At 38.5% G+C, this 16,056-nt stretch overlaps 1 protein-coding gene across 4 annotated transcripts in view; it reads right to left on the bottom strand.

The window, feature by feature from the left end:
• Window positions 1–16,056, bottom strand: part of WDR70 (WD repeat domain 70) — a 310,099-nt gene that overhangs the window by 104,613 nt on the left and 189,430 nt on the right. For all 4 annotated transcript variants that reach the window (XM_065873371.1, XM_065873369.1, XM_065873370.1 and 1 more), the window contains one exon: window positions 4,732–4,906. In XM_065873371.1, the coding sequence (XP_065729443.1) occupies window positions 4,732–4,906 (175 nt within the window). The remainder of the gene's footprint in view (window positions 1–4,731; window positions 4,907–16,056) is intronic.

The raw sequence follows: 16,056 nt of genomic DNA, 5'->3' as shown, positions 1-16,056 counted from the left end.
AAGCAAATTGTAAATTCTCCATTATAAAAACAAAACATTTTACTCTGTGTCTGTGCGTATATGTATATATATATGTGTGTGTGTGTGTGCGTGTGTGTATATATACACACACACACACACGCGCGCGCGCGCACACACACACACACACACACACAAATAAAGGGAAAGATGTAGAAGGCCATAAATCAACCTAATCTTAACTTGGGTTATCTGAAGGTGACTGGAGACATTTAAAGATTTGTGGAACACTGGATGCAAGCTACTACTGGTGATTTTATTTTCTGTATTCTTTCTCCTTCATACCTGTTCTCTTATTCACCAGGGGCTTATCTGCCCAGAAGCTTATCTCCTGGTGTGATTACTAGTTCTTGCCCCAGCTTTCTCTGAACCATACCAACCATTCTCTAGTATGCCTGAGAGAATGTGGGCACTGATTAACCTCTGAGCTAGAGAAATGTCTCTGCAGTGTCTCACAGGCTTGAGGCTTTCCTGGTAAGGGGTTGTAGCGTGTGCTCATGTTCCAAATCTGGGCTGGGGTTGCAGGCCAAAGGAGCAGCAGGAGGCAGTCAGGTGGAGAGTGGGTCAAGTTGCTGGTGGTACCCTATTGCCAAGTCAAACTTCAAATATTATTCCCTTCCATCACCTGGATCTAGGGAAAGCAAAACTCCATGAAGACGATGGGTCCTCATTTTCCTGCCAAAATCTTAGTCGACAAAGAGTGACTGCAGTACAAGGAAGTACAGCATGTTCTTTTAGTAAAGAGTCTAGCATACTGTAGACTCCTGATAGATATAAAGAGCACTAATGCTGCTTTGAGCAAAATATGTCCAAAGAATTCAGTAGGTGTTTTTATTTGAACAGATGTAGTCATTGGGTATTCATAAGACTATACAAGCTGGAATATTTTAAAAGCCAGAAATTATATGTGAGAGAGATATGAAAACAGTTTTCGAAAATCTATCTATGTTAACACAGATTATGTTTCTACATCATTAAGGATACATGAAAAATAACATCAGTATCTCCCTCTCTCCCTCTCTCTCTCTCATATCTCTATCTCATTATGCTTTCATATAACAAGGATAGTACTTTATGCTACTATTTTTTAATGACTTCTTAGAAATAAACTGACAATTCAATAAACAAGTAAAATATATAGTATAGTATATCAGAAGATGATCAGCCCTATGGAAGAAAATAAGAGGGACAGAGAGTGCCACTGGTGGGATGAAGGTTGCAATTGTACATAGTGTGGAGTCACGGAAGGTCTTGCTGAGAAGCGAAAATCAGAGCAAAGTACTAAAAGTGGTGAGGGGGAAAAGCCATGGGAACACCTAAGAGAAGAATGTTGGAGGCTGAAGGGTTATGCATATGCAAAGGCCCTGAGTCAGGGGGCATGCTGTTACCTCTCCAACGTCATCTGCCCATATTCTGCACCTCCCTCACTTTACTCCAACCAAGCAGTGGCCTCCTCGCTGTTGTTCACATAAGTGCTGCTGAATGGGGAATGAGGGAGCAGGAAGGCAGCGCAGACCTGTAGAAGCTCCTCTGAACTGGGCTTCCTCTCAAATTTAAGGACAGCCCAGCATCATATGACTGAGAGGGATGCTGGGCAAACAAACACTCCTCGAGCAGCAATGTCCAACAGAACCTTCTGCAATGATGAGAATGTTCTCTATCTGTGCTGTCCAATAAGTAGCTAGTTTGACCGAGGAACTGAAATTTTAATTATATTTTATTTTATTTTTTTAAACATCTTTATTGGAGTATAATTGCTTTACAATGGTGTGTTAGTTTCTGCTTTATAACAAAGTGAATCAGTTATACATATACATATGTTCCCATATCTCTTCCCTCCTGCGTCTGTCTCCCTCCCTCCCACCCGTCCTAACCCACCCCTCTAGGTGGTCACAAACCACCTAGCTGATCTCCCTGTGCTATGCGGCTACTTCCCACTAGCTAGCTATTTTATGTTTGGTAGTGTATATATGTCCATGCCACTCTCTCACTTTGTCACAGCTTACCCTTCCCCCTCCCCATATCCTCAAGTCCACGCTCTAGTAGTCTTTAGTCTTTATTTTAGTCTTTATAGTAGTCTTTATTTTAGTCTTTATAGTAGTCCATGTCTTTATTCCTATCTTGCCCCTAGATTCTCCATGACCTTCTTTTTTTTTTTTTTTCTTAGATTCCATATATATGTGTTGGCATACGGTATTTGTTTTTCTCTTTCTGACTTACTTCACTCTGTATGACAGACTCTAGGTCCATCCACCTCACTACAAATAACTCAATTTCGTTTCTTTTTATATTTTATTTTAATTATTTTAAATTGAAATAGTCAGATGTGGCTAGGGGCTACTATACTAGCCAGCATAATTCTAGAATAAAGGTAGGTCTTGAGAACACAGGAATTTATCACTGATAGACACTTTACTTCTAAGAAAAGAAATACATTTCATTTAATTTGCTGAAGTTCAATTGGTCTAATGAAAATTCTATGATTAAACATGGCAATTGTGATAGCTTTACTTAATTGTCACAAAATATGTATTATCCATTATCTGCCATGTAATTCTTTGGCTACTGTGTGGAAAAAAAACATTGTTATTAGGGTTTCTTATCTCAGCTTTAGTGTTTCCCTGCAGATGACTTACTATTGCTAAAGTAATAGTTAAAAACATTTTTTAAGCTGTTTTTTTAATCAAACTGTGTTTCCTGCTAGCAAGTTTTTTCCTCTCAATTTGATTTGCCTTCAGGTGACACACACACACATGCAGGTTTAAAACTATGAATGAAATACGATGAATAGGATGTGGTATAATTAGCTTTACATTCATGTATTATTAAATAAACAGAATCAAAGTCTGTGATTAGAAGAATGGCTTAAAAGATTTGGGGTGGGGAACTGGCATTCAAATAGCTTTGGTTTCTACAAAATGGGAAATAGGAGATATACTAATTATTTCAAGAGATGTGCAAGACCCATCTCTAAAAACTATACTGAACTTTATGAAAATATATGGTTTCTAAGAAAACGCATATATATACATAAATATATATATATATATATATATATATATACCAAACACATCACTATTAAAGCTAGATAAGAAAACTTCATGTTTTAGAATTTCTATGTTTAAATCAACAGCACCCAGAGACGATGAAAGCTAGGAACTAAAAAATTTATTGCTTTGTTAAAACTCAGTTTACAATTCAAAGGATTTTTTAAATCTCTGAGCTGTTATGAAGCATTATGGGGTTTATAGTGGAGATGAAAACAGAAATAAAAAGATCCGACAAACAGAAAATGCCAAAGATATTTCCAGCAATCTCAACATGGACTCCTTTTTCCTATCACTATTTTTTACCTTATTCCAAGAAAACTGACTTTAACTCATCTGCCTGAAAAGACAACTAGGTTTCCTGGGGCCCCTTTCAAAATGTAAGTGTTTGATAGGCAATTTTATTTGAAAGAAAATTATTTTTATAATTGTTAAAAAGAACAAGAATGTAAACTCTATGAAGGCAGAAATTTTGGATAATCTACAGTATTTGCAGTGCCCAGAATAGTGCCTGCATATAGTGTGTACTTAATATTTATTAAATTAAAACTTTGATCATCACCTTTTATTAAAATAACTGGGGCTTCCCTGGTGGCTCAGTGGTTAAGAATCTGCCTGCCAAGGCAGGGGACACAGGTTCGAGCCCTGGTCCAGGAAGATCCCACATGCTGTGGAGCAACTAAGCCCGTGCACCACAACTACTGAGCCTGTGCTCTAGAGCCTGTGAGCCACAACTGCTCAGCCCGTGTGCCACAACTACTGAAGCCTGCGCACCTAGAGCCCGTGCTCCACAACATGAGAAGCCACCGCAACGAAGAGTAGCCCCCGCTCGCCGCAACTAGAGAAAGCCTGTGAGCAGCAACAAAGACCCAATGCAGTCAAAAATAAGTAAATAAAATAAATTTTTTTTAATTATAAAAAAAATAAGATAACCAATTTGTATTATAACATTAGTGTAGATTTTCATTTTAACTTTGGTAATCTAGAATCATTCCACTTAAAAATTCTTGTTTTACCATCTATGCATACAACAAAACCCTTTTCAAAGCTTATGGTAATTCACAAAATTAGCCAAAGGCTATTCATTATCTTATTCATTATTTCTGTGGTTAAAGAATTCTATGATCCCTTCCAATTCCAAAGTTTATTTATTCTAATAACCAAAAACTGAAAAGAAAAAAAATCTGAAACCTATTCAAATGGAATGTCACAGAATGTCAAAACAAAATATTATTTAAATTACTAAAGAAATAATTGCGTAACAACTGATGGATTGTCCTTGCTATTTCATGGTTTTCTCAAATCTTTTAAAGGGTATTTTCTAGTGCTCTGCCTAGTCTTGTTTTATATTACTGTCAAATCCTTCACTTTCAAAATCAAGTATACTGAGATGTCGTATAATAAACTGCATTATGCTTTTTAAATTTTATACCAAAAGATTTAGCTTATTTTAAAAACAAAATCTAATATACATTGGAAAATACTGAGCTGGAATGTTTGCTAAAATGCTGTTTACTGCAAAAGTCCCAATGTTTTATCAACTAACACTGAAGTTTAAATTAGAGCTAAACTCAGGAAATTGACCTTCATAATATTTTAACATGATGTTTGGCTTTGTAAGGTGGTTTTCTTCTAAGAAAAGAGGACTTAAATGTCCTTAACTTACAGTCAAATTTCGGTCCCAGATCTGTATGCTTCCATTCTGGCAGGCAGCTGCTATGAGGTTTCCATCTCTACTATATGTACAAGTGGTGGGAATTACTTTTTTACCCTGCATTGTCCGTGGTTTAAACACACTTTTTTGCTTCTTTGGATTTTCAACTTCCCATGTCCTCACAGTCCTAAAAAAGAATACGGAGATCTTCATTTATAAAAAAGAAAGGATTTTAAAATACAAAAGAGTTCACAAAGACTGCTTCACCTTTTAAGCATATAAATCTAATTAATGTTTTTAAATTTTTATTTAATATTTAAATATTTTAAATAAAATGTGCATTGTAAAACATTCTACGCTTATAAATGAGATTACCCACTAAAATAAAGTGAACCATCCAAATTGTGTTGTCATGAAATCAAATATCAAGTGGCAAATTCCACTTTAAATCTGTCAGAGTTCTTAGTTCTGACCCTCTAAAGCAGCAGCTTCCAAACAATTCTGACTATACACTCTGATCAGTAAAACTGTTGAACATAATACACCCCCTACATACACACATTAATTTCTAAATTACATGTGTTAATGTACTGCTATATAACACACACCAGAAAACAAACTGAAAAAAACTGGTCACTAAGAAAGAATGATGTCCTGCTCTAGGGCCCAGGCAAATATCTCATGTCTCTGGGGGAGGCTGACTGCCTCAAGTTTCCACCAAGTAACCACTAATAGCAGTCTAGAGCTGGAGCAGAGACAGAACGAACACCTTCCGGCTCACAGCCCCAGGCAAAGGAGTACTGCCACTGAGGGAGGCTAGAATAAAATCTATATGAGAAAAAAAATACAGAAAAACCAAAGACTAGCAACTTCTTTGCAGAAACTATCCAGGCTAAACCACTACAGACCAACATCTCTAAAGTTCTGAAAGAAAAAAAAGTCAATCCAATATTCTAAAGCCAGAGAAAACATATTTAAAAAGAAGGTGAAATAGAGGCTTTTTCTGATAAATAAAAGCTGAGATAATTCATTTCCGTCAGATACGGACTACAAGAAATGTTAAAAGAAATTCTTCACCAAGAACAAATATGACACAAATGGAAATATGAATCTACACTAAGAAATGAAGAGTGCCACATATGGTAAAAATGAGGGTAATGTAAAAGACATTAAAGGTAAAACATTTAAAATGTTTAAATCTCCTTAAAAGATAAATGGCTATACAGCAAAAATAATAACATATTGTGAGGTTTGTAACATATGTTCAAGTAAAAGGTGTGACAGAAATAGCACAAAGGTTGGGAGGGAGGAATGAAAGTATACAGTTTATACTATATTTGAAATGGTAAAATATTATTTGAATAGAGACTTTGCTACATTAAAGATGTATATTACTAACTCTCAAGCAATCGCTAAGACAATTTTTATAATGAAAATATAATAATGGAGAAAAATGGAAACCAAAAATTAATCCGATCAAAAATAGGAAAAGGAGGCAGCTTCAAGATGGCAGAAGAGTAAGACGTGGAGATCACCTTCCTCTCCACAGATACAAAAGAAATACATCTACATGTGGAACAACTCCTACAGAACACCTTACTGAATGCTGGCAGAAGACCTAAGACCTCCCAAAGGCAAGAAACTCCCCCACGTACCTGGGTAGGTCAAAAGAAACAAAAATAAACAGAGACAAAAGAATAGGGACGGGACCTGCATCAGTGGGAGGGAGCCGTGAAGGAGGAAAGGTTTCCACACACTAGGAAGCCCCTTCGTGGGCAGAGACTGCGGGTGGCAGAGTGGGAAAGCTTCGGAGTCGCGGAGGAGAGCACAGCAACACGGGTGTGGAGGGCAAAACGGAGAGATTCCCGCACAGAGGATCAGGGCCGAACAGCACTCACCAGCCCGAGAGGCTTGTCTGCTCTCCCGCCGGGGCGGGCGGGGCTGGGAGCTGAGGCTCGGGCTTCGGAGGTTGGATACCACAGAGAGGACTGGGGTTGGGGGCGTAAACAGAGCCTGACGGGGGCTAGTGCGCCACTGCTAGCTGGAAGGGAGTCCGGGAAAAGGTCTGGAGCTGCCGAAGAGGCAAGAGACTTTTTCTTACCTGTTTGTTTCCTGGTGCGCTAGGAGAGGGGTTTAAGAGCGCTGCTTAAAGGAGCTCCACAGACGGGCGCGAGCGGCGGCTATCGGCGCAGACCCCAGAGACGGGCATGGGACACTAAGGGTGCTGCTGCGGCCACCAAGAAGCCTGTGTGCAAGCACAGGTCACTATCCCCACCTCCCCTCCCGGGAGCCTGTGCAGCCCGCCACTGCCAGAGTCCCGTGAGCCAGGGACAACTCCCCCGGAAGAACGCACGGTGCACCTGAGGCTGTTGCAAAGTCCAGCTGGCCTCTGCCTCCACAGGCTCGCGCCGCAACCGTACCCATCCCTGCCTCCGGCCTGAGTGAGCCAGAGCCCCCGAATCAGCCTGTCCTGTCGGGGCTGGGAACAGATGCTCTCAGGAGACCTACACGCAGAGGCAGGGCCAAATCCAAAGCTGAACCCCAGGACCTGTGCGAACAAAGAAGAGAAAGGGAAATCTCTCCCAGCAGCCTCAGGTGCAGTGGATGACATCTCCACAGTCAACTTCATGTACCCTGCATCTGTGGAATACCTGAATAGTCAAGGAATCATGCCAAATTGAGGAGGTGGACTTTGGGAGCAAAGATATATTATTTTTTCCCCTTTTTCTCTTTCTGAGTGTGTAAGCTTCTGTGTGTGATTTTGTCTGTATAGCTTTGCTTTCACCATTTGTCCTACGGTTCTGTCCGTCCATTTTTTTTTACTTAAAAAATTTTTTTCTTAATAATTATTTTTTATTTTAATAACTTTATTTTATTTTATACTCTTTCTTTCTTTCTTTCTATTTTTTCTCCCTTTTATTCTGAGCCGTGTAGATGAAAGGCTCTTGGAGCTCCAGCCAGGAGTCAGTGCTGTGCCTCTGAGGTGGCAGAGCCAACTACAGGACACTGGTCCACGAGAGACCTCCCAGCTCCACGTAATATCAAATGGTGAAAATCTCCCAGAGATCTCCATCTCAACGCCAATACCCAGCTTCAATCACCAACCAGCAAGCTACAGTGCTGGACACCCTATGCCAAACAACTAGCAACCAGGAACACAGCCCCATCCAATAGCAGAGAGACTGCCGAAAATCATAATAAGTCCACGGACACCGCAAAACACACCACCAGACATGGACCTGCCCACCAGAAAGACAAGATCCAGCCTCATCCACCACAAAACAGGCACTAGTCCCCTCCACCAGGAAGCCTACACAACCCATTGAACCAACCTTAGCCACTGAGGACAGACACCAAAAATAACAGGAACTACGAACCTGTAGCCTGCGAAAACGAGACCCCAAACACAGTAAGTAAAGCAAAATGAGAAGACAGAACAACACACAGCAGATGAAGGAGCAAGGTAAACACCTACCACACCTAATAAATGAAGAGGAAATAGGCAGTCTACCTGAAAAAGAATTCAGAAAAATGACAGTAAAGATGATCCAAAATCTTGGAAATAGAATAGACAAAATACAAGAAACATTTAACAAGGACGAAGAAAAACTAAAGAGCAAACAAACAATGATGAACAACATAATAAATGAAATTAAAAATTCTCTAGAAGGGAACAATAGCAGAATAACTGAGGCAGAAGAACGGATAAGTGACCTGGAAGATAAAATAGTGGAAATAACTACTGCAGAGCAAAATAAAGAAAAAAGACTGAAAAGAATTGAGGACAGTCTCAGAGACCGCTGGGACAACATTAAATGCACCAACATTAAAATTATAGGGGTCCCAGAAGAAGAAGAGAAAAAGAAAGGGACTGAGAAAATGTTTGAAGAGATTATAGTTGAAAACTTTCCTAATATGGGAAAGGAAATAGGTAATCAAGTCCAGGAAGCACAGAGAGTCCCATACAGGATAATCCAAAGAGAAACATGCCAAAACACATTGATCAAACTATCAAAAATTAAATACAAAGAAAACATATTAAAAGCAGCAAGGGAAAAACAACAAATAACACACAAGGGAATCCCCATAGGTCAACAGCTGATCTTTCACCAAAAACTCTGCAACCCAGAAGGGAGTGGCAGGACGTATTTAAAGTCATGAAGGAGAAAAACCTACAACCAAGATTATTCTACACAGCAAATAACTCATTCAGATTTGATGGAGAAATTAAAACCTTTACAGACAAGCAAAAGCTGAGAGAGTTCAGCACCACCAAACCAGCTTTACAACAATGGTACAGGGACTTCTATAGGCAGGAAACACAAGAGAAGGAAAACACCTACAAAAACAAACCCAAAATAATTAAGAATATGGGAATAGGGGCTTCCCTGGTGGCGCAGTGGTTGAGAGTCCGGCTGCCGATGCAGGGGACATGGGTTCGTGCCCCAGTCTGGGAAGCTCCCACACACCGCGGAGTGGCTGGACCCGTGAGCCATGGCCACTGAGTGCCTGCGGGTCCGGAGCCTGTGCTCCGCAACGGGAGAGGCCACAACAGTGAGAGGCCCATTTACCGCAAAAAAAAAAAAAAGAATATGGGAATAGGAACATACATATTGATAATTACCTTAAATGTAAATGGATTAAATGCTCCAACCAAAAGACACAGACTCGCTGAATGGATACAAAAACAACACCTGTATATATGCTGTATACAGGAGACGCAGTTTAGACCTAGGGACACATACAGACTGAAAGTGAGGGGATGGAAAAAGATATTCCATGCAAATGGAAATCAAAGAAAGCTGGAGTAGCATCTCACATCAAACAAAATAGACTTTAAAATAAAGACTATTATAAGAGACAAAGAAGGACACTACATAATGATCAAGGGATCAATCCAAGAAGAAGATATAACAATTGTAAATATTTATGCACCCAACATAGGAGCACCTCAATACATAAGGCAAATACTTACAGCCATAAAGGAGGAAATCGACAGTAACACAATCATAGTAAAGGACTTTAACAACCCACTTTCACCAATGGACAGATCATCCAAAATGAAAATAAATAAGGAAACACAAGCTTTAAATAATCCATTAAACAAGATGGACTTAACTGATATTTATAGGACATTCAATCCACAAACAACAAAACACACATTCTTCTCAAGTGCTCATGAAACATTCTCCAAGATAGATCATATCGGGGGTCACAAATCAAGCCTTGGTAAATTTAAGAAAATTGAAATCGTATCAAGTATCTTTTCCTAGCACAATGCTATGAGACTAGGTATTAATTACAGGAAAAGATGTGTAAAAAATACAAGCACATGGAGGCTAAACAATACACTACTTAATAACCAAATGATCACTGAGGAAATCACAGAGGAAATCAAAAAATACCTAGAAACAAATGACAATGGAGACACGATGACCCAAAACCTATGGGATGCAGCAAAAGCAGTTCTAAGAGGGAAGTTTATAGCAATACAATACTACCTTAAGAAACAGGCAACATCTCAAATAAACAACCTAACCTTGCACCTAAAGCAATTAGAGAAAGAAGAACAAAAAAACCCCAAAGTTAGCAGAAGGAAAGAAATCATGAAGGTCAGAAATAAATGAAGGAAATGATAGCAAAGATCAATAAAACAAAAAGCTGGTTCTTTGAGAAGATAAAAAAAATTGATAAACCATTAGCCAGACTCATCAAGAAAAAAAGGGAGAAGACTCAAATCAACAGAGTTGGAAATGAAAACGGAGAAATAACAACTGACACTGCAGAAATACAAAGGATCACGTGAGATTATTACAAGCAACTCTATGCCAATAAAATGGACAACCTGGAAGAAATGGACAAAGTCTTAGAAATGCACAACCTGCCAAGACTGAATCAGGAAGAAATAGAAAATGTGAACAGACCAATCACAAGCACTGAAATTGACACTGTGATTAAAAATCTTCCAACACACAAAAGCCTAGGACCAGATGGCTTCACAGGCGAACTCTATGAAACATTTACATAAGAGCTAACACCTATCCTTCTCAAACTCTTCCAAAATATAGCAGAGGGAGGAACACTCCCAAACTCATTCTACAAGGCCACCATCACCCTTATACCAAAACCAGACAAAGATGCCACAAAGAAAGAAAACTACAGGCCAATATCACTGATGAACATAGACGCAAAAATCCTCAACAAAATACTAGCAAACAGAATCCAACAGCACATTAAAAGGATCATACACCATGATCAAGTGGGGTTTATTCCAGGAATGCAAGGATTCTTCAATATACACAAATCAATCAATGTGATACACCATATTAACAAATGGAAGGAGAAAAACCATATGATCATCTCAGTCGATGCACAGAAAGCTTTTGACAAAATTCAACACCCATTTATGATAAAAAACCGGCAGAAAGCAGGCATAGAGGGAACTTTCCTCAACATAATAAAGGCCACATATGACAAACCCACAGCTAACATCATCCTCAATGGTGAAAAACTGAAACCATTTCCACTAAGATCACGAACAACACAAGGTTGTCCACTCTCACCACTATTATTCAACATAGTTTTGGAAGTTTTAGCCACAGCAATCAGAGAAGAAAAGGAAATAAAAAGAATCCAAATTGGAAAAGAAGAAGTAAAGCTGTCACTGTTTGCAGATGACATGATACTATACATAGAGAATCCTAAAGATGCTACCAGAAAACAACTAGAGCTAATCAATGAATTTGGTAAAGTAGCAGGATACAAAAGTAATGCACAGAAATCTCTGGCATTCCTATATACTAATATATATCTGCAAGTGAAATCAAGAAAATAAAATACTAATAAAATCTGCAAGTGAAATCAAGAAAACACTCCCATTTACCATTGCAACATAAAGAATAAAATATCTAGGAATTAACCTGCCAAAGGAGACAAAAGACCTGTATGCAGAAAACTATAAGACACTGATGAAAGAAATTAAAGATGATACAAATAGATGGAGAGATATACCATGCTCTTGGACTGGAAGAATCAACATTGTGAAAACAACTCTACTACCCAAAGCAATATACAGATTTAATGCAATCCCTATCAAACTACCACTGGCATTTTTCACAGAACTAGAACAAAAATCACAGTTTGTATGGAAACACAATAGACCCCGAACAGTCAAAGCAATCTTGAGAACAAAAAATGGAGCTGGAAGAATCCGGCTCCCTGACTTCAGACTATACTACAAAGCTATAGTAATCAAGACAGTCTGGTACTGGCACAAAAACAGAAATATAGATCAATGGAACAGGATAGAAAGCTCAGAGATAAACCCACGCACATATGGCCACCTTATCTTTGATAAAGGAGGCAAGAATACACAGTGGAGAAAAGACAGCCTCTTCAATAAGTGGTGCTGGGAAAACTAGACAGGTACATGTAAAAGTATGAAACTAGAACACTCCGTAACACCACACACAAAAATAAACTCAAAGCAGATTAAAGACCTAAATGTAAGGCCAGACACTATCAAGCTCTTAGAGAAGAACATAGGCAGAACACTCTATGACATAAATCACAGCAAGATCCTTTTTGACACACCTCTGAGAGAAATGGAAATAAAAATAAAAATAAACAAAATGGGACCTAATGAAACTTCAAAGCTTTTGCACAGCAAAGGAAACCATAAACAAGACAAATAGACAACCCTGAGCATGGGAGAAAATATTTGCAAATGAAGCAACTGACAAAGGATTAATCTCCAAAATTTACAACCAGCTCATGCAGCTCAATATCAAAAAAAACAAACAACCCAATCCAAAAATGGGCAGAAGACTTAAATAGACATTTCTCCAAAGAAGATATACAGACTGCCAACAAACACATGAAAGAATGCTCAACATCATTAATCATTAGAGAAATGCAAATCAAAACTACAATGAGATATCATCTCACACCAGTCAGAATGGCCATCATCAAAAACTCTACAAACAATAAAAGCTGGAGAGGGTGTGGAGAAAAGGGAACCCTCTTGCACTGTTGGTGGGAATGTAAATTGGTGCAGCCACTATGGAGAACAGTATGGAGGTTCCTTAAAAAACTCAAAATAGATCTACCATACGACCCAGCAATCCCACTACTGGGCATACACCCTGAGAAAACCAGAATTCAAAAAGAGTCATGTAGCAAAATGTTCATTGCAGCTCTATTTACAATAGCCCAGAGATGGAAACAACCTAAGTGCCCATCATTGGATGAATGGATAAAGAAGATGTGGCACATATATACAATGGAATATTACTCAGCCATAAAAAGAAACAAAATTGAGCTATTTGTAACGAGGTGGATAGACCTAGAGTCTGTCACACAGAGTGAAGTAAGTCAGAAAGAAAAAGACAAATACCGTATGCTAACATATATATGGAATTTAAGGAAACAAATGTCATGAAGAACCTAGGGGTAAGACAGGAATACAGACCTACTGGAGAACGGACTTGAGGATATGGGGAGGGGGAAGGGTGAGCTGTGACAGGGCGAGAGAGAGTTATGGACATAGACACACTAACAAACGTAGTAAGGTAGATAGCTAGTGGGAAGCAGCCGCATGGCACAGGGATATCGGCTCGGTGCTTTTTGACCGCCTGGAGGGGTGGGATAGGGAGGGTGGGAGGGAGGGAGACGCAAGAGGGAAGAGATATGGGAACATATGTATATGTATAACTGATTCACTTTGTTATAAAGCAGAAACTAACACACCATTGTAAAGCAATTATACCCCAATAAAGATGTTAAAAAAAAAAAGAAAAAAGGGAGAATATTAAATCCAAAGCTAGCAGAAGGAGGGAAATGAGAATACAAATGAATAAAGCAGAAAACAGAAAACCAGCAGAGAAACCAAAAGCTGGCTATTTGAGAAGATCAATAAAATTAATGAATTTCTAGCTGGAATGATTAAAAAACAGAAATTGGAGACAACATCAAACACCAGTATCTTGAATGAAAGAGAAATATCACTATAGAGTTTAATGACATTGAAAGCATAATAAGGAAATTTTATTAATGAATTTATATAAATAAATCTGATAATTTAGATCAAGTGGACAAATTTCCTTAAAAGACAAACTACCAAAGCTCACTAAATAAAAAATAAATAAGTAGAATATTCCTATATGATTTTAAACTACGTACATAGTTTAAAATTCTCCCCCTAAGGATGACTTCACTGTTGAATTCTACCAAACATTTAAGAAAGAAATAATACCTTAAGAAAGAAACGGCTGCCTACTGAATGGGAAAAGATATTTGCAAAGATATATCTCATAAGGGGTTAATATCCAAAATATAGAAAGAACTCATACAACTCAACATCAAAAATCAAACAACCTGACGGGAGGAGATATGGGGATATATGTATATGTATAACTTTGTTATAAAGCAGAAACTAACATACCATTGTAAAGCAATTATACTCCAATAAAGATGTTAAAAAAACAAATGGGCAGAGGCAGGACAAAGTTCCCCCAGACAAAGAGCAGCCCTCCCCACAACAGTGCTCTTGAGTAGCCCCATGTGGCCCCAGTAGAAAGCCTCTGATAACTTTGACAGATGAAGTTACAACAACAGCAGAGCCCAACGGGAAGAAGAAAGACTCCTCTTCTTTCCCAGCAAGGACTCCTCTTCTTTCCCGGCAAGGACTCAGCCAATGAAAAGACATGGACTCTGTTTACTACAGCCCTTCCAACTTCCTTTTGCCCTCTATAAAAGAGTTCTCCTTCCCGTGCCTCTGGGGACTTGCACATGGCTCCATGGTGGCAGATCTTGAACTGCAATTCTCTGCTGATCCCAAATAAACCCATTTTGCTGGAGAAATATCTGACAGTCTGTTTGTTTCGGCTCAACAAGAGGAAGGGCGTTAACAAGATCTGGGGACTCTGGAAGACTCAGAAAGGCAAATTATCCACTTGACACATTTGAATGGACACTAGTTGACACCTCTCAGGCTGACCAGATGCAGGACTATAATGACCCCCCAGAAACAAGAATAAACTACAGGAGATTTAAAAAAAAATAAAATGGGCAGAGGATCTGAATAGACATTTTTCCAAAGAAGTTTTATACAGATGGCCAATAAACACATGAAAAGATGCTCAAATCACTAATCATTAGGCAAATGCAAAATAAAGCCACAATGAGATACCACCTTACACCTGTCAGAATGGCTATTATCAAAAAGACAACAAATAACAAGTGTTGTCAAGGATGTGGAGAAAAAGGAACCCTGTGCACTGTTGGTGGGAATATAAATTGGTGCAGCCACTATGGAAAACAGTATGAAGATTCTTCAAAAAACTGAAAACAGAACTACCACATAATCCAGCAATTCCACTCCTTGGTATTTATCCAAAGAAAAAGAAAACAGTAATTTGAAAAGATATATGCACCCCTATGTGCACTGCAGCATGGATATTGATATGGAAGCAACCCAAGTGCCCATCAACAGATGAATGGATAAAGAAGATGTGGTGTGTACACACACACACACACACACATATACATACATACATACAATGGAACATTACTCAGCCATAAAAAAGAATGAAATCTTGCCATTTGCAACAACATGAATGGACCTGGGGGTATTATGCTAAGTGAAATAAGTTAGACAGAGAAAGACAAATACTGTATGATTTCACTTACATGTCAAACTTAAAAAACAAAACAAGTGAACAAACATAACAAAACAGAAACAGAGTCATAGATACAGAGAACAAACAGGTGGTTGCCAGAGGGCAGGAAGTGGGGGTAGGAGAGAAATACATGAGGGAGAATAAGAGATATAAACTTCCTAAATTAGAAAGAGAAAGAAAAAACCCAGAAAAAAACCCAGAAAAAAAGAAAAAATGCTATCACTTATATGTGGAATCTAAAATATGACACAAATGAACTTACCTACAAAACAGAAACAGACTCACAGACACAGAGAACAGACTTGTGGTTGCAAAGGGGTCAGGGGTGTGGGGGAGGGATGGATTGGGGGTTTGGGATTAGGAGTTGCAAACTATTATATAGAGAATGGATAAACAGCAAGGTCCTACTGTAGAGCACAGGGAACTGTATTCAATATCCTGTGATAAACAATAATGGGAAAATATGAAAAAGAATATATATGTATATGTACAGCACAATCATTTTGATGTACAGCAGAAATTAACACGTAAATCAACTATACTTCAATAAAATAAATTAAAAAAAATTTTTTAAGGATACAAACTTCCAATTGCAAAATAAGTGAGTCATAAGTATGAAATGTACAGTCTGGGAATACAGTCAATAATTACACAATAT

The sequence above is a fragment of the Phocoena phocoena genome, chromosome 3 (assembly GCF_963924675.1).
Source record: "Phocoena phocoena chromosome 3, mPhoPho1.1, whole genome shotgun sequence".
NCBI lineage: Eukaryota > Metazoa > Chordata > Mammalia > Artiodactyla > Phocoenidae > Phocoena > Phocoena phocoena.
The sequence above is the reverse complement of the archived record's forward strand: the minus strand, read 5'-3'. Positions and strand labels throughout refer to the sequence as shown.